This window comes from Phoenix dactylifera, unplaced genomic scaffold (assembly GCF_009389715.1).
Source record: "Phoenix dactylifera cultivar Barhee BC4 unplaced genomic scaffold, palm_55x_up_171113_PBpolish2nd_filt_p 000085F, whole genome shotgun sequence".
NCBI lineage: Eukaryota > Viridiplantae > Streptophyta > Magnoliopsida > Arecales > Arecaceae > Phoenix > Phoenix dactylifera.
The window spans coordinates 498,360-518,369 of NW_024067677.1; the positions used below are offsets into that span (position 1 = coordinate 498,360).

Sequence of the window (20,010 nt, forward strand, 5' to 3'; positions counted from 1 at the left end):
CTTCTTTGGTTGTAGTGAGAATTATAAACTTCAATTTTATTTGATCAGAATTACCCTGAAATTAATAAAAGGTAATGACAAACACTGGTAGACTACATGATACACTAGCAACTTCACTACAAATTATAGACAAACATTTAGAGTTCATGAAGACAGCAATGATGCTAAGTACAATGTGCAGGGCATGGGCGACAAGGTTGCAAAGAGCAAATGCATGGAAGGACAAAGGGGAAGTAAATTGAGTGGAGAATTTGCCTTAAATCTGAGGATAAGGTTAAAAGAGCTTGGTCCTTTTGTCTGAAAAATCACAGACAAGCTATGTATCTAAGATGATGCGATAAAGGGGGGAGCTGTTTCGATGATTAGATTGAAAATTTTATTGAATTTGTGGATTGAACCAGTGCAATATAACCATCAAAACCATAGGATTATAGGCTGAGATAGGCCTATATTCTTAAGCACCCAAGAATAGCTTTTTGGAGTGGGTTGGCTCGTATAGAGAAAAAGAAAAATTGGTATCAGAGATAGGCCTATATTCTTCCGTACTTATACAGGACTAAGAAACCCAAATAATATCTTCCGGCTAGCCAGTTTGGATAAGGTCCTAGATTATTACAAATGGTATCAGAGCAAACTCGGCTTATAGGCTATGTGGACTAGGGAACACTGCAGCATGGGTTAATGAATGCTGACCATGAGCCTATCATGGTGCATGTGATTAAATTTGAATGGATTTGAGCCTTTAACTTGACGAATACGTCAGGGCTTAAATGAGGAGAGTATGTGAGGATACATGCGGGCGTGTGTTTAGTCTCACATCGGTTATTTGCGGAGAAGATTTTGGGTACTTATACAAGACTAAGGAACGTAAATAATACCTTTCAGCTAGCTATTTTGGATGAGGTGAGTCTCAAAGCTCATATAACTCTTCGCAGGAACAAGGTGGTGGATGGTCGAATTCTAATAGATCTAATAGGGTAAAGAAGAGAAAAAGAAAAATCCATAATCTACCGGTTGCCAATGTCACGCCCCAAACCCAACACTTCGGTCCGAAACGCAACATAGTCATACATTCCCTAAGGCAATGCCCTAGAGAATATGCTAGGCCTGAGATGAACAAAATTCACACAATACTAACAAAGTTGGTCCAATTAATCATTCTCTTTACCTGTGATCTCAACCATAGCCAAGTACAGTATAACCTGTAACTCTGAAAAAGAGAAAGATAGAAGGGGTCGTAAGCTTGACGACCTAGTAAGAATCCCAAACTGCTACACCATAAGTAATAAAAAAATAATCAATTAACAATACCAGATGAATATTGTATCAATACTTGAAAAGCTCAAAAATAATATGCACTTAAGTTCTCATTATCATCTTTACAAAGAAGTGTATATATATATTCTCAAATGTAATAAATTGTTCAACAATAGTTTCTTATGTCATGTTATCTATTTCTCATTAACTTGATTTCTAGGTTTCTCATTAATTAACTTCCGGTTTTGCACTAACCAAGATCATAACTCAGTCCAAGACTGATACTATATTATGTTATAGCCTGTAGCAGCTATCCAACCCAAGTTATAGCCCGTGGTGGCCATTCGACCTACGTTATAGCCCATGGGACCTCTCCGGCCCACGTTATAGCCCATGGAAGCCCTTCGACCCATGTTCTAGCCCATGGGGCCTCTCCAGCCCACGTTATAGCCCATGGGAGCTTACCATGCATAATCTCATGGAGGCTTCTAATATGTCAACCCATAGGCGCTATGACAAGATTAGTCCAAACCATATCTTATTCATTTGATTTACCGGTTATTCCTGTCAAATCAATTATCACATATATAATGAATTTCTCTCACTTCAAGGTATCTTTGCTAATATAGTTATGTTCTCAATATCTAATACATATGATAACTGTTGCTGGAAATTGGACCCGGGGGCGATCGTTGGCTGAGGAGGGGGAGCGGCTGGTGGACACAGGTGGGTGGCGATCCGTCGGCGAGCGGCGTCCTCCGTCGGGGTGCCTGCAGAAAAATCGGTGGCCGGGTCTTCCAGCGCCGGCCCTCCGATGCTTAAGTCAGAGGGGGAAAACTTCATTTAAAGGAGAGAGGAGGGAGGTAAGTTTTTCTCTGTTTTCTTGTGTCCAACCCTCCTCGGGAAGCAAGGGTCCCCTTTTTATAGGGGGGTCGGATTACCTGTGATGTGATAGGGCGAGACCGTCGTACGACTTAGCACGTTGCTTGGTCTGGCACACGATCAGGCGAATCATTGCATTGATGTCGGAGGTGAGGCCGTCGTACGACTTGAGCTGGCGCGCGATCGGGTGAATCATTGCATTGATGTCGGAGGAGAGGCCGGGGTCAGAGAATTGTCACAGCCGACAGGACCCTGCTGAGCCGATTTGCCGTGGAGAGCTGAGGATCCGTAGATAATAGGAGCCATGCGCATTAATTGTTGAGTGAGTCGGAGATGTGCATTAATTGTTGAGTGAGTCGGAGATGTGCATTAATTGTTGAGTGAGTCGGAGATGTGCATTAATTGTTGAGTGAACTGTGGGTTTGCAGAGATCATGCGTAATAAATGCTGGGGCGGTGGCAGGGTATGGCCCCCGGCCAGACTTCGGAAGGGTACAGCCATGGTAAGTGGGCGACGAGGGCGGACCTCCGAGGTCGGGAGCTCTCCGGGTCGGACGTTCCGAGGTCGGACGCCGACCTCGGCCGTCTAAGGTCGGCCATCATGCGGTCTTCTGGTGACGAGGTTTCTATGTTCTGGGGGGGAAAACCACATTCCCCCAACACTACCCCCCGACTTCCGAGTTCGAGCCGCTTGCGAGCTCGGACGCGGGAAGTAGAAGTCGTTATTATGGCTATCGAGGCCGGGGGGATTGGATCATGTCTGCTTCCTTACGCGTCTTGAAGCCTTTATAACGGAGGCTGCGCCCTTTGGCCCTTCGAGGTCGTTTTATATGGCGAACTTATGATGGGGTCTGCGTCCTTACGCATCCCGAAGCACTTACAATGGAGATTGCGCCCTTTGGCTCTCCGAGATCACTTCATACGGCGAACTCATGATGGGGTCCCTGGGCCCGATGGGGCGGCGCCTCGATCTTGTGGTTGAGGCGCCCTTCTTAAACAGGTACGCCGTTTCGTTCTTCAAAGTGGACACGTGGTATGATCCGAGGTCGGACGCTTGTGATCTCGTATTGGCCGAATAGAGATTTGGGAGGCTGAGATTACATCAGTGCTCCATGCGTCTCTGGGGCTTATTAAATGAAGGGAGCGGGGGTGGCGTTCGCTCGTCTTTTGAGGCGGTCCGGCCTTGCGGACCCATGATGAGGCCGTGAGATCCGATGGGACGGCGCCTCGATTTTGTACCCGACACATTGGTCCGGAATGAATGCGGTGCTTCAGCTTCCGAGGCCGACACGTGGCGCAATCCAGACGGGGGGTGGAAACCGAACCCGCCGATCTGGGCCGTTAGGGGGGCCTATATAAACCCCCCAGCCCTAAGAGGAGCCTTATCTGGTTGCCCCTTCTTTTTTGCCGTTTCCATCTTCATTGTCTTTCTCACCAAAAACCTTACCGGCGGCGCTCAGAGCGATTTCCGGCGACTCTCCCGTAGGTCCCTTTCTTTTGTCAGTTAGGGGGTTTCTCCCTCTTCTTCCCTTTTTCTCTTCCTCTCTTTTGTCTCTGTACTTTTTCTTAGAAATGGGTTTCAGTCCGGAGGAAGTCGGATCTATCTGTCGGGGGAGGAGCTGGAGTTGATCCGCTTCCGGTTCTTTTTCCAGCCCGGATTTCGTCTTGAAACTGCGGGGCCGGAGGACAGGGTGATACGGCCGCCCCCAGGTCGGATCGCGGTTCACCGCGAGACGCTCTGGGCCGGTCTGCGGTTCCCCCTGCATGAGTTCGTGAACAACTTGCTGGTGGAATATCAGCTCGTCCCAGCACAGCTTGCTCCGAACTCGTGGAGGACCATAGTCGGGTTCTTATCCCTTGGTCTCGCACATGGGATCCCGACTTTGGTGAGTATTTTCCGCCGGTGTTTTTTGTTAAAGAAAAACCCGGCGGATGGAGGGTGGCTATACTTCGCTTTTCGGGGCGGTATGTCACTCTTCCAGGGTGCCCCTTCCTCTATTCATGAGTGGAAGGGGAAATTTTTCTTTCTTGCGTCCGAGGTGCCGTGGGGGTTTAACCCGAGGTGGGGGCACCCTCGACTGAAAGCTCTCAACAGACTCTCCGAGCCCTCGGGGAGGGAGCTGAGGGTCTTGGACGCCCTGCGGGGCCTCGGGAAGGGGTTCAACCTGACCGAGCTCCTAAAGGAGGACGCCCTGGTGAGCGTTGGCCTAAGTTCGGCGTGTCCCGAGGGTAAGAGTAGTTGTATGGTTTCGTCTTTACTTTATCTGTTTCTTCTTCTTTTTTTAACGTTGGTCTGACACTTAGAAAAATTTTTCCTGTTTCAGATATTCCTCACATGCCGACCAGCAACACATCTCTCTTCTCCCGATTGAAGAGGCGGGAGGCCGAGGCCGGCGGGGCTATTCCCCAGCCTCGGAAAAAATCGAGGTCGGCCGACGCTTCTACCTCGGCCGGGGCGAGTGGCCCGGAGGCGGGGGCCTCCACAGCCGCTCAAGGGCGGGAGATAGTTGCCGGGGACGCAGCCCCGATCATTACGAGGGTGTCGGATTCGGCGGCCCCTCTCCGCCCCGCTCCTATTTCCGAGCGGAGGGGGCGAGCGACCGTCGAGTCGCAACGCTCGGAGCCCGAGCAAAGCAGGGGCTCCGAGGTTCCAAGCTCGGGCGGGTCGAGCTCTTCACGGGGCCCGGGGGGAGAATCGACCGCGGGGACCCTGGCTCTTCACGACGCCGATGTCGCGCGGGCGGTATTTCGGCGCGCAATGCTTCCAGCGGACCGGGCCGAGTTCCGCAACTTGTCCCTGGAAGCAATCGTCGACAGTGCCTATTGCAACACTGTTCGAGTAAGTTATCCCCTTGATTCTCCTTCAGCTATTAATGTGTACGAATAATTTACTCACTGCCTTCTTCCTTTTCTTTCTTGCAGCGTGTTCATGAAGTCGACACCTTGGTGTTCATCGCCCAAGGATGTCAAGAAGAAACTCGGCGCCTCGGCCGGCAACTGGAGCCGGCCAAGAAGAGGATTGCCGAGCTGGAGGCCGCGCTGGCCGAGGCCGAGGCGCGGAGGGAGGCGACTGAGGCCGGGAGACTGGCCATCGTTGAGGAGCTCGAGGAAGAAAGAGCTGCTCATTCGTTGGCCAAGTCGGCCTTGCGTGCTTCGGAGGCGCGCTTGGCGGAGGCCCAATCCAAGGTGGCGGGCCTCAAGTATGAGGGCGGAGTCCTGCGCCTTAAGATCAGGCAACTCGAGGCCCGGGAGAAGAAGGCACTCGAGCGGGCTGAGCATGCCGTGGACTTCTTCAAGGACTCAGACGAGTTCCGCGACATGCTCGAGGAAGAGACCGTGGATGGGTTCCTCCGCGGTTTCGACAACTTCCGGAGGCAGATGACTCGGTTCTGCCCCCAGCTCGACCTCTCGGGAATTCGCCCAAGGATGAGGTTAGGCGCCGACTCCGACGACGACGTTCCCGCCGCCCTTGCGTCCGAGGGGGAGTCCGCCGAGGCCGAGGCGGATGCAGCCGCGCCAGCGGAGATGGAGGCTCCCCGCGGGGGAGTTACCGAGGGCGCTCCCGAGGCGCCTGCCGAGGTCCCCGCCATAAGCTCCGAGCCCGCGCTTATCGAAGGCTCTCAGGTCATCACCATAGATGACCCTGGGAGTGACGCCGGCGACACTGCTGCCCCATAGGACTTAGATGTTTTTCTTTTCCTTTTTGTAAATGAGGTCGGCTTCCAAATTTGTTGGACTGCCGACCTCCGATCTTGTACTTAGCCTTTTGGCACTTTATTAATGAAAAAGTTTTCTTTTGTCATTCCATGTTTAGTTTTCCCTTTTACTCTTTCTAATTGTAAATAGGGCTGGTGCTTTGGCCTCGAACTTGTGTTCCAGTCTTTAGGCTACTTTTCAATAAAGACTTGTTTCTCAGCTGTGTTTTGTTTTCCTTTCGCCCGACTTGTTTGAATGTCTAAGTCCCAATTACGCTGGTTGGGGGGCTCTGAACCCAGATTCTAAAAAGTTTCGCCAAATCTTGGGGCTCGGATTTGAAGCTCGCAGAGGTCACCCAATTCGATTTTTGGATTTCTGAGGTACCGGGCTCGGACCTCGGGCCCCAAGAGGGGCGGTGTCGGATTCGCATAGGTCGCTATTAAGGTATTTGACCGAGTCTTTGAGTTTGGCGTTTTAGAGCGTAGGTCCATAGAAATGTTAGGGCTGTTCCCTGAAGGAGAGCGTGAGCCAGTGGTCAAACCATCACAAAGGCTTTCATGATTATTGCCCTCGGACTTTACCGAGGTTCCGGCGAGCGGGGTCGGAACCAGTAGAGGGTACCCCAGCCTTTTTAAGCTTAATCGGCACATCCGGGGTCGGGGTTATCTTTACGGGTCGAGATCGACGTCTCGACGTATGGGGGCCGAATCGGGCCCTTACGAGGGTTTACATGAGTTGTCATGAGAGTTATCGGTAGATAGAGCATGCATGAGGTCAGCGGGACCTTGGTCTTAAATCGACTTGTAGGGGCAACCCGGCCTCGGCCGGGATAAGGTCCCGATCTCAATCGGAATTTCGCTGGCAATACGTAGATAAAAATAACAAGGCGGGCATCAAGCGGGATGTACCTTTTGCACCTCCGAAGTTGCGCACCTTGTAGCGGAGTGGGTTGCCTTGTTTCCTCGCCGACTTTTGGAGTCACTTTTTGGCTCGGGGTCGAGAGAACTTGGGCTTCTTATGAACCCGATGGCACCCCCCGAAGTCGAGGGGGTTTGGGAATGCTCCATCAATCTGCGACGCTTTCCGAGGTCGAGGGAGTTTGGGACTCTACGGTCGACCCTCGGGGCATCCCGACCTTAGTCGAGGAATCGTGCGCCAGGTCGATGGGTCTGGGAATGCTCTATCGACCTGCGACGCTTCCCGAGGTCGAGGGAGTTTGGGACTCTACGGTCGACCCTCGGGGCATCCCGACCTTAGTCGAGGAATCGTGCGCCAGGTCGATGGGTCTGGGAATGCTCTATCGACCTGCGACGCTTTCCGAGGTCGAGGGAGTTTGGGACTCTACGGTCGACCCTCGGGGCATCCCGACCTTAGTCGAGGAATCGTGCGCCAGGTCGATGGGTCTGGGAACGCTCTATCGACCTGCGACGCTTCCCGACGTCGAGGGAGTTTGGGACTCTACGGTCGACCCTCGGGGCATCCCGACCTTAGTCGAGGAATCGTGCACCAGGTCGATGGGTCTAGGAACGCTCTATCGACCTGCGACGCTTCCCGAGGTCGAGGGAGTTTGGGACTCTACGGTCGACCCTCGGGGCATCCCGACATTAGTCGAGGTCTCAAATATGGGGCCAAGGGAGGTTGGGCTCATCGTCGACTGGGTGGCGCTTTCCGAGGTCGAGGGAGTTTGAGACTCTACGGTCGACGCTCGGGGCATCCCGACCTTAATCGGGGTATCTGAGGATCACAAACGACCCAACATTAGAAGAGATAATCATAATCATTGAAAAGAGACGAATCATTATAAAGAGGAGACTGAATCCATGTTCCTGATTGCCTAGGTCCCCTTGGGGTTTCATTGGTAATACATCCGTAGATTCTCGGAGTTCCAGCTTCGCGGACTTCCCACGTGGCGGCGGTAAAGCGGTCCAGATACTCCTTGAGGGATTCCCCCTCCTTCTGCTTGATATCCAGGAGGGAGTCCGACGTCCGTCGCTGGCGTCGGCTGGCAGCAAAGTTGGTAGCGAACTGCCTGCCGAGTTGCTCGAAAGAGGATACCGTGCTCGGCTTCAGCCCGGAAAACCAAAGCCGAGCTATCCCTCGAAGGGTCGCCGGGAAGGCCTTACAAAGCACGGCCTCCGAGGATCCTTGCAGTGCCATGAGAGCTCGGTAGCTCTCCAAATGGTCGAGGGGGTCGGTAACTCCGCTGTAGGGCTCCACTTGAGGCATCTTGAACCTCGTGGGGACCGGCTCGTCCTCGATTTGGCGGGAGAAGGGGGACTTGGTGGTAAATTCAAAATCCCCCTCCTGTTTTGCCTTCTTGCTGTGGAGCGCTTCGATCTGGCGCTCTAAGTGCTCGACTTTCCTGTCGAGCTCCCCAACCCGAGGAATCGTCACCGTGGTTTGCTCCAGCTCATGGTGGTCCGGGGCCGACTCGGCTTCAGAGGGTTGGGGTCTTCTGTTGAGACCTCCCCCCGGCAGCTCTCTCTGGGGGGAAGCCCGCCCTTCGTTGTTGGCCCTGGAAGAGCCATGAAGATTCTGGCCTTGGAGAATCGGGCCGTTGGGAGGAAACTCCGGCAGGATCTGGGCCTGAGGGGAGAGCGTAGGCAAGGCCTCCTCGCGCCGCAGACCTTGGACGGTAGCGGCCAAGGCCTGAACTTGCTGCACCAGGGCATTGAATTGCTCCGGCTGGACCTGAGGAACCGGGTCAACCGGAGTAGGTGAATTCTGGACGGAGTGTCCAGGTCTCTGTGGGGGACGCCGGGAAATGTTGGAGGCTCCCTTACTTCTCAACTTCATGATCGCGACTCGGGCCCTTCCTCTAGCGCCAACTGTTGCTGGAAATTGGACCCGGGGGCGATCGTCGGCTGAGGAGGGGAAGCGGCTGGTGGACACAGGTGGGTGGCGATCCGTCGGCGAGCGGCGTCCTCCGTCGGGGTGCCTGCAGAAAAGCCGGTGGCCGGGTCTTCCGGCGCCGGCCCTCCGATGCTTAAGTCAGAGGGGGGAAACTTCGTTTAAAGGAGAGAGGAGGGAGGTAAGTTTTTCTCCATTTTCTTGTGTCCAACCCCCCTCGGGAAGCAAGGGTCCCCTTTTTATAGGGGGGTCGGATTACCTGTGATGTGATAGGGCGAGACCGTCGTACGACTTAGCACGTTGCTTGGTCTGGCACACGATCAGGCGAATCATTGCATTGATGTCGGAGGTGAGGCCGTCGTACGACTTGAGCTGGCGCGCGATCGGGTGAATCATTGCATTGATGTTGGAGGAGAGGCCGGGGTCAGAGAATTGTCACGGCCGACAGGACCCTGTTGAGCCGATTTGCCGTGGAGAGCTGAGGATCCATAGATAATAGGAGCCATGCGCATTAATTATTGAGTGAGTCGGAGATGTGCATTAATTGTTGAGTGAGTCGGAGATGTGCATTAATTGTTGAGTGAGTCGGAGATGTGCATTAATTGTTGAGTGAACTGTGGGTTTGCAGAGATCATGCGTAATAAATGCTGGGGCGGTGGCAGGGTATGGCCCCCGGCCAGACTTCGGAAGGGTACAGCCATGGTAGGTGGGCGACGAGGGCGGACCTCCGAGGTCGGGAGCTCTCCGGGTCGGACGTTCCGAGGTCGGACGCCGACCTCGGCCGTCATGCGGTCTTCTGGTGACGAGGTTTCTATGTTCTGGGGAGGGAAAACCACATTCCCGCAACAATAACTACATAAATGTACTAAAAACCGATACAAATCTCACGATATAAATCTAGCGATACAAACCAATAAACATAAACATATATATATGTATATAATGCTACTAATCCAACCTAACGCAACCTAACGCAGCTATAATGTTACTAATCCAAACCTAACATATCCAGTTAATTTGATATCAATATAACACCAACTTATCCCCTATCAATCACTCGCCATATTTACGAATCAATTATTCAGTAATTACCCAATTTTAAATTACCCATATTCTTTATTCTCCTTTAATTAAAAATTAAATATAAATAAATGGTTAGGGTCCTACCTCAATTTAGAAATTAGCGTATAAGATCTCGTTGGGCTTCTTTCTGCCCAGATGATTGCAACCCATACAAAACTAGAGTTGACTATGAAAATAGGTTCGTATAGGAAGATATACAAGACTAACTAGATGACAACGCCCAATTGTTCGAATCGATTAGCATAACACAACTCAACATATATTCAATCAAGAAAAAAAGTAATAAATCAGGGATTATCAATTATGGGTCTAATAGTACCTGATAACAATCGAGTGCAGGTATAGGGTCGACTATGTAACAGCATCCGATGATTTGGGTCGGTCCACTCGGGCCAATCAAGCCAGTCAAATCATGAAACGAGAATTAGACCATGGTATAGGTGACATAATGGGAATCATGATAATATATTCCAACGATACTCAGCGATGGTTAGGCTAAAGCTAGCGCAACAGGTGGTCACAGCGACACTAGTCCAGGACCCTCGACTAGGGTCAACTCGGATCCACAAAGAAAATATCTGGGGCCCTCCTGTTGGGTCCATAGAATCAAGAGAAGAGAGATAAACAAAGAAAGATAAGTCAAAAGAGAAAGGAGAGAGGAGAGAGAAAGAAGAGAGAGAAGACTTTTTTTTTGCTTCTCAAAATAGGGGAGAGCCCATCTCTCCTTTTTCTCTTTAGAACAGAGAGCGTGACAGCCATGGTGGCCAGCCCCAATGACGGTGGCCACGGACAGCCCGTTAATCGCTACCTCGCTAGCGATGGTGGCCGAACGACACAAAAAAGGAGGGAAGAAGATCATGAAAAAGGTGGAGGATGATCCATGGCAACTTAGCCTAAACCATGACTAACTCCCTAACAGACAGCCACATGTTCTCAGGGGTCCTAAATGATAGGAAAACCCAACCGAATCCGGCAGCTGGTGGTGGCGAAACTCAGAAGAAGGACATCAAAACAAGGCACCTTTATTTCGAAAGTTATTTCAGCAATTTGCTAGCTCAAATCAATGTGAACGAAAGCCAAGATGACGGAGAAGAAGGAGAAGAGGATGCAAGATTCTTACCTCGGTCCGGCGAAGCTTCTAGCAGAACTTTCCGGTGAGGAATCGAGGAAGAAAGCCCATAAGCACACAAATCTGGGTTAGCATAACCTACTGGCTAAATGTTAATTTTCCCTAATATCCCAAATCAACGATTGTTTCACATTAATTTTATTAAATATTAAAATATATTAGGTGTACGGTAGCAAAATTCTAATTATTTTTTGTTACTTTCTTTACCCTCGTAGGCTCTATCGGAGCAACACCAATTTTATTAGATATTAAAATATATTATAGGTGTATGGCAGCAAAATTCTAATTATTTTTTGTTACCTTCTTTACCCTTATAGGCTCTATTAGAGCAACACCATCCTCCACCTCATTCCGACGGAGTTCCACAAGCTCCGAAATTTGTCACTAGAGGAATTCCATGCGAAGATCAAAGAGAGAAGAATTCAGTACCTCCGCAAAACCAAAGGCATAGCTTGGACCAGTGGGCGAAAGGAAGAGGAGCCAACAATGACTAACTAGGAGGAGGCACCGAGCAAGACGAAGAGAGAGGAGGAGGAGGAACCGAAACGGTTGGCTGGGCGAGAGGCATCGAAAGAGAGTATATTACTATATTAGTATACTCAAAAAAAGAAAAAAGACTGATTTTCTAATAAACCGATGACAAAAGGAAGAAGCTCGAGAAGGCCTAGGATTAGGATACAGTCCTCAAAAAAATCACAAAAACACCACGCAATTTTGACATTTACTTTCAATTAACTAATAAATATTTTAAGCTAATAATTTTAAATCAGACCACTATGATTGTGTACTATACAATTTTACGAAAGTATCGTAGCAAAACCGTAAAATATAATACACAAGTTAGTAGCAAAAATCTTGACACAGTGGAAGGTGGCGCCTCCCATCTCCCAGAAGTGATATGATTACAAGATAAGCATCAACATGAACAAAAAATTAAAAAGTCAAATGTTATGAAAAGATATTTGTCTAATGACAAATCACCACCAATAAAGAAACTAAAGGGCGTTAAAGTTAAAGTTAAATTGCAATAATTGATTTACAAGACAGCTGCGGATTCGAAAGTTTGGGAAAAAGGACAACTTTAGCATACATTCCTTCAAAACTTTGCGAGCAGAAACCAAGTGGCGCACTCGACGAATATAGAGATGGTGTCATGGATGAAGATATCGCGGAGGCATAGGGCCATAGGCATTAATCTGGACACCCACGTCGAGAAAGTGAGCAAAGAAAGTAAAGGAGATGGGCTGCATGGTAAGCAAAAGGCTGCAAATGACAATATAGAGGCGGACGAGACGAACAGCAGAGAAAAAGACTTTGAGTCAAGGAAAGAGAAATTTTCTTTTCTAATTATGAAAACCACCCAAGCAATAACTTATCCTAATAACCCTGAATTGCATTTCAACAAGCAATTTAACTTACCATGCAACTTAATTTGCAGGCATTCCAATGACAACCAAACCCTTAAAAACGATCACGATCACGATCACAAGAACTACAGAAGTTGATCTCAAAGCATCCGTAAGCATAAATCTCGAGTTTTTAAAGAGCCCACAAACGATAGAGACAGAAGCAGATTTTCAGACGACTCATGTCACGTCCACCCGGAAATAAATAATAAATAAAATAAAATACTCATTTTAATATCACCAGATCTCCAATATTTAGACAGCTCCATTATCGTAACCAGTCCACTCGCACGACATGTCGATACCACTCGAGTTTTCCCCCCTAACCCTAGTCGAGTTAATAAAACTTCAGGAAGGGGGCGGGGGGGGGGGGGCTTCAAAGTTCAGAATTGAGCTGCTGCAATTGTAATACGCAGAAATTGAATAGAACAAACTACACATCTAGTATTTTTCTCTCACCAAGTTTGTGTGAAATAGCGAACCAGACACAAAATCACTGATCAAAGCAAGGTGCAGCAAATATTTATACAACCACGTCGGCATAGACACCATGAAGTTTCCCAGAAATACTGATATAAGGGGACAAGTACTACTAATGAAAGTGAAATACTACATAGAATAAGCTTACTCATGTCTTTCCTACATAGTTTCTACTCAACAGCCAGGAAGTCTTAAGGATTGGGACATAACTGACAACAAAACATCTTAAGATTACACAAACCAGCTCTGAGGTGCTGGCGCTTACAGAAAGAAGCCACCTTTGATGAACCAAGACTGCCATCAGCAACAGATATGCTTGCCTCACCGCTTCAAACAGTGCTGAAGAAACTATCTGCGGAGATGTCAGAATGTTCCTCAATTGCCATACCAAAATAGAACTGTTCCAGACATAGCAGGCATGGAGAACAGAGAGCACAATCAGAGCATGCACCAAAAAATAACACATCGCTTTGAAAGAGCATGAAATATAATTTTGAGCATATGTACCTTGTTGCGGAGCACAGGTTCAGCTGCCTCCCATGGATACCATTCAGCTACATCTCATGGATGGTATTCTCCACTAAACACAACTTTCGAACTAGGTTGACAAACTTATATAAATGCAAGATTGCACTACCTAACTCACCACCAAGTACAAGAGACAACATAGTAGAGCTGACCACAGACAAACAGAACATGTAGAGAAGTAACAGCTAAAAACATGCATGCGGAGATGGACAAACAAGTGACAGAAGGGAGAGAGGAGCCGGTCTTTCTAGTTCAGTGACAGAAGGGAGAGAGGAGCCGGTCTTTCTAGTTCTCCTCCCAACTTCTTCATCCAAAAAACCAGAAGAAGTGATGAGGCGAACGCGATGCCCTTGCGGAGCACCAAAGTGAGAAGTTAGATGAACAACAGTAGAAACGAGAAGAGAGAAGATCCCAACTTTAAGTGTTGGACAGGTGAAATTTATCTAGAGAATGCAGGCTCTAAGAGAACGGAGAAACAGATAACCTGAAGACACAACTAGAAGCTTGCATGATATGAATCATCTATGTAATTTGTAGTACTGAACCTAAAGCATATCCAGAAAACCTAGAAAAAAAGAGCAAAGAACAGCATCTAAATTGAACTTACCCTACCAGATACTACAACGAGACCTGAGAGAAAAGGTTTACAGTGTCAACCCAGAGAATAAGGAAGTACTCAGGCAGCACAAAAGTAGAACAATGCTTAGCCATTGTCTTCACTGCTTCCATACCTTCCTTCCCCACTTCTTTCCCCATAAATTTGATCAGCCTTACAATGCAACAATTAACCGATATCACCACCACCCCGACTTCCTCCCAGCTTTCCTCCCACTCCTACCTTCTCAAATACCAGATAATATTTGATTTCTGCCATGGAGCCCCATTTTCCTTCATCTCCAACTAGAGAATCCTAAGTTATCTTCTTCTAGAGATTGGCACTACCCAACGAGTTATTTGCTAACCCCTATACAAGTAAACAAACAACAAAAGAGAGCATCAGTTATGGTGAATATATACAGAAACCCCCAAACTCCTCCATCAAATTTAGTCATCAGCGACATCCAAATGGAGAATCCGTCTCAAATTCTCCGTAGCAGTGGCAGTATTGAGAAAGAAGCCGTTGGCAGATGAAGAAGAATCTCTGCCTGGAGAAGAAGGTGCCGATTTGGACAAAGGATGGAGCGTGATTCCAGATGGAGAAACCGGCAAGTCAAGAGAGATGCTGCGTTTCTGGCGAAGAGAAAATTTTGGGATGGGTAGAGAACTCGGAGGCGGTGAGTTGGAGTAAGCAGGCCCTGCCCACAGCTCAGAATAAGAGAAGTCATCATTAAAGGTTGTCCCTTTAGGAGAGGATAAAGATTTTATCGGAACAGGCTTGCTCCTTCTATTCTGTTTGTGTGGTTCCGAATAAAAGCAAGGTGATGTCGGTTCCGGGGGGCTGGGAAACAGTGGAGGCGATGGCAAAATACCGGCACCGGACTGGAAAGCCCGGCAATTGATTCCTTTGAAGCCTCTAGAAGGAGAAGAACCGAACCGATCGGAAATCTGAGACTTGTCCCTACTGTAATATTGATTCCGATGCTGAGCAACAACCACCAGTGTCTCCATCTCAAAATCTCGATACCTTCAAAAGGCTCCAAAATGGGATTTTTCCCCCCAACCAAATCCCGTTAACTCGTGATCAAATACAGTAAAACCTAAGAAAGTAGAAGGAATGCAGAAATCAACACGGCGAACAGAAACAAATAGCTCCAAGCTAAGGAAAATAATTCATCAGAGCTCATAGCATCAAAAATCAAAGGATCTGATGTTATACCTCGAGAAATCTCGTTTCGTGAGCCCAGATCCGACGGGAAACCACAGCGGATGCGAGACGCACTTCGATCTAGAGACAGAGAGCCGAAAATAACAAGCAAATCCGAATGAAAGCTCCTTCTCTCCACGTCTTCGTACAAATCCAACAAAACAAGCACTAAAACCACAGATCGAGCAAAAAAACCATCAGATCACTTAAATGAACAACACGAAAACAGTTGGAACACCGAACTCGACTCACCGGCTCATCGGAAGAAGGGGGAAATGCTCGCAAAGACGCTGAGATCCTCCGCTGTTGTGGAAGCTCGAAGGTGTCGGAACCGAGCTGAGATCACCATTTCCTGGGCGGAAATCCTCGTAGAAGCGGCCCAAATCTTCGCGGAAAAAGCCAGCACGATCGGGCCGGCCAGACGGATCGACCACAAGAAGCGATCAAGAGGAGATGGGAGGAATTTGACGGAAATTCTAGCAGAGAATTTTTGGGGGAATGGGAGCTAGGGTCTTGAGCTGTACCCTTCGTCTTCTCAGAGGCCAAAGCAAGAGCTTCAGACCCGGAACCAACCACGGATCTGAAATGACTCCCAGTCCGATTTAAATAATCCGGAGGACCAGTGCACGCATCCCAACCCTTTGGACCAAAAAAAGGAAATAACCCAAAGTTATCCTCCAGTGAGATACCATAATTTTTATGCGGGAACGACATCAGCCGTCCACGTCGCCTTTATAGCTACCGTTGCAATGGATTATAATCTCGTATGGAAATATTTATGCGGAATCATGCACCCGAATTTAAGACTACCGAAATAAATGACCCTGTGGGAGAGAGAAATTACGAGGACCGCCATTCTGCTCTCAACAACTCACCAAGTGTTTTTTTTTAAATTAAAATGGATTAAAAAATTTGGATGATTTCAGATATTTATACGGAAAGGCGGTGTATGGTGAACAGGTGGGTGGACGTTGGACCGGTCAGTCATTGTTGGAGCTTCTCAATTGTGTCTGTTTGGGTAGTTGGCTCCCACCGCTAGTTTTTTTTTAATTCTTTTTTTTTTTTTTTTTTTTTTTTTTTAACGAGTATACCATAACTCTGAAATGGTAGCACGATTGGAACGGAGCTAAAGTTCCAACAGAGTGACCCAAGTTTGAAACGCTCGGACGTCGATTAAATACGAAAATCGGATGCCCTTTGTCTGATTTGTTCGGTAGAATCGTCTTCTGATATGCCAGTATTTAAGTGGTGCTGGTGTGACGTAGAAGAGATCTAATTAGTTTATCTGAATACATGCTTAGCTTGAAAAGTCATTCTAATTTTTACTATTGCTCCAATATCTCGAAGTAGAGAGTAACCAACCTCACCACTTGTTTAGATATGCCATGGCGAGTACAATGAGACACATGATTTACAGATAGTAGATTTCTAACAGAAAGTAGTCTTAGATTCCAAGAGCTGTGGAATGACAAGACCTTGCCGAGGGCCTGATTGCACACAACCTAATTAACCAATTATCCTACCTTAATTTAAGTTGAAATACTTCACAATTAATTCTATGTTTGTAAAATTATACTTAGGGTACAAAAAAATAGTAAACAAGGCCAAAAACAAATTGATTTATTTGTTTTATTATATATAATACTAACTCTTGGTATGTCCATGTATACGATATGTATCCTAGTTTTTCTGCTCGATATATGTCTTCCTTTGAAGTTTCCCTTATCCCCTCAAAATTTTTTAATTCCACGTCATATGGCTTTCCTAAGACTAGAAATTCGAGACTGTCCTGTGATATTTTTATTATTTTTTAAAGTAATCCCATCCCATTATACCCATAGCATGTATTAATGTATTTTTTAATTACAAAACATGCATCAAACTTTTTTATAGCCAAAAAATATTTGATTGATTGACCTAAACATCTATGATTTTGGTCTTCTAGGAAAAATAAAGAATATATAGCTAATTCAATTGTTATAACGTTATACAAAATCAAATGGGAGAATAATATTTCCAATATGGTCATCCAAAATTTTAGGTTATTAAAATTAATCATATCCGAGTCATTTAGTCTAAGGAATATGCGAACCTTCAATTAATATTGTCATCCATCATTTTATCTTCTTGCTTTTAACTCGTGAGTAAACTACTAATCTTTCACTCACATGGAAGAACACAGCCATCTTTAACCACTATTGAGGGAGGAACCAGACCCCTTTTTCATATTACTTGCTTGACCTCAACTTCCTTCTTACTCTTATTAAGGATTGATACCTTGTCCATCATCTAACTCAGCAATGACTTAGTCCAACTTGATGATCAACTTGATCTGATTTAGCGATAAGTTGGTCTAACATGGCTAAGTTAAAGTTCCAGGAAAACAAAATAATAAAGAATATGACTTGATTGATTTTTTTTTATGACACAGCCCATGCAATCAAGTCATGAAACACTCAGCCGAGTTTTGTCCATTTTCTAAAACTAGCCGAGTTATCTTGACTGTTGACTTGGTGGCCGTGATTTTTGACTTGACTTGGCCGAGTCATCAGTTAACTTGCCAAGTTTTCTAGCCTTGTGCAATTCTACTTAATTGCTTGAGGAAATAAAATAATTTCTTGTGAGAAAAAGGATTTTATTACCTCATATAAGAAATTTTATATTTTTATAAAGATTTTAAACTTTTCAACTATTATTTTGAGACTAGATTGAGTTGAGTTGGACTCACGCTTGGATTTCATGTTTGGATTTGTCTCCAATCGGCAACTAACTGTTTCTCTTCTTTATGGTTTGCTTTAATGGTTCATTAGTTGCTTAATAATTCTGGTTTTATTTTACCAGCCGTTCTTAGACTTCTATGATCCCAAAAACTCCAGTCAGTTCTTTCTAGCAGCCGTTTATGATTTTTTATAGTTAGGACTGGTGTTAAGGGTTTTTGATTGTTCAATTACTGTTGATCAATCAGGATAATGGATCTACATAAGGGAGGTGAGGTTTCTTAAGGCCTCAAGTAGAGTAATAGAGAGGAAATTATACTCTATACCCTATACCACATGCCCCATATGGTTCTATACCATGCCAATCATCTCATCTTATTCCTATAGGCTCCATGCACTCATCTTAGTGATCAGCCCACAGCAAGTAGATAAGATGATTAGCATGGTGCACGACCATATTGATGTATGCAGTATAGGATATAATTTCTTATCAATAGAGAGACAACCAACATTATAGTCCCATCATTTTCTTTTATTCTATTTTCTAGGTGATCTACATGATGCATCGATCATGCGAGTTCTCTAAGGACCTACAACATGTCGAGATGTACTATCAGTGCAAATTAGGTCCGTTATATCTTGCAGAGAGGCTGGGTTTGAAGCCTGTGCTTGTATAAGGCCGTAAATAGTTCAAGTTGACTCGTGACTCAACCCAACCTAACCCGCTTAGACCCGACCTAACCCATTCCATTTTCTGGATCAGATCTAGATTTTCTGAATTCAGACCCAACTCGACCCATTTGAAGTTTGGGTAATTTTGGATTTTCAATCCTACGATCTACGCCGATCCAACTTGAATCTGTAAAATTATTTGGGCCCACGTTGATGTAACAAATTCTGAAGCCATGAATAAGTTGACCTAACCAGACCCGACCTGGAGCTGAATCCGAATTTTTTCGGTTGGGTCCGGATTATACATAGACCCGACCTGACCCAAATGATCCGTTGAGTCAAAAATTTTAGCTGTGGACCTATCCTGACCCAATCTTCTATTGGGTTAAATCTGGGTCTAAAATTAAAATCCAAACAAAAAACCAGATTGGATCGGGGTGGCTCATGATCCTACCCATTTGCATCCCTATGCTTGTAGTCAGAGCTTCTCAAAGGACATGGCCTAGCGTGCCTCAAATCCTGTACTGTTCTTTTTTATTTTTTGTTATGCAAGAACACTCATACACACTACACTCAATACTGACACACTGCAGGTTGATACACATCGCCATAGATGCTGGTATACATATTAATGTAGCCGGTACATACTAATACACGCCTTCATTAGTTAATACACACCACAACATTCTTGTGGTTTGTCCTTATCTTTGGAAGCCTGTCACAGATGTGCTTATTTGTGTTATTTTCTTAGCTCTTCACTTGCGAGTCGTGTCACCGTCTCAAAAGCAGGAAAGAAATGCATGCTTCTAACTGAAAGAAAAATGGCTCGTTTCAATCATATATAAGAATGTATGATCACTTGAAATAAACCAATGAACTAAAAGAAAAATATTTTGTCCATATGAAAGATGACCTCTGACCTCAAATAAATGCAGGATCGCAGAAATTTTTCTGAAATAAAAACACTAAATCAGAACCGAAAAGAATGGTGCTGGTTGGATTTTATGTCTGAAACAGTTTTAAGCAATCTAATAAGGTTTCATCTCATACTTCGATTTTACCAGCCAAGATTTGGCAAAGATGCTCTCTCAATGAGTTGATCAACATTTCCCAATTCATTTTATACGTAATGGGACTGAATCCACTTTCACATCATGATGTAATATGGATATGAGTAATTCTACAACATAGCCATGCTATTTGTTTGTTAAAAACAACTTGCAGGTGAATCTAGTTCAGATACTTAAGATACCATTCATGATCTGATGTTTCCTGCAGCAGATGACTTCGAAAGGGCGCTCATAATCAGAAGAGCTGAAGAACATTAACCTCACTAGCAAGCAAAAATATTGTGATGAAAACAGCATTAGAGATAAATATGATAGATTTTTTTTTATAGTAAAATTATGATATAATACACTGAAAACCTCAGACCAATTTATGCAACAAGATAGAATAGTTGGCTCTGTTTAGTAGGGAGACACATGACCAAGATGGTGCTCAATCA

General features: G+C 46.1%; 1 protein-coding gene across 2 annotated transcripts; it reads right to left on the minus strand.

Annotated features, from left to right (window-relative positions):
* Positions 1 to 12,765: 12,765 nt before the first annotated feature.
* LOC103718082 lies at positions 12,766 to 15,701 on the minus strand. 2 transcript variants are annotated; one of them, XM_017845452.3, is made up of 4 exons: positions 15,367 to 15,701; positions 15,127 to 15,282; positions 13,290 to 15,007; positions 12,766 to 13,134 (listed from the first exon to the last, which is right to left on the minus strand). In XM_017845452.3, exon 3 carries the CDS (start codon positions 14,916 to 14,918, stop codon positions 14,355 to 14,357), a length of 564 nt encoding a protein of 187 aa, XP_017700941.1. In that variant the 5' UTR covers positions 14,919 to 15,007; positions 15,127 to 15,282; positions 15,367 to 15,701; the 3' UTR covers positions 12,766 to 13,134; positions 13,290 to 14,354. The 2 variants fall into 2 exon arrangements, with proteins under 2 accessions (XP_017700941.1, XP_008804952.1); XM_008806730.4 differs by having other exon boundaries at positions 12,766 to 13,180.
* Between the last annotated feature and the right edge of the window lie 4,309 nt (positions 15,702 to 20,010).

What these genes read in the sequence shown, in the direction of transcription:
- LOC103718082 (XM_017845452.3), bottom strand. Translation starts at nt 14,918, where the DNA reads ATGGAGACACTGGTGGTTGTTGCTCAGCATCGGAATCAATATTACAGT.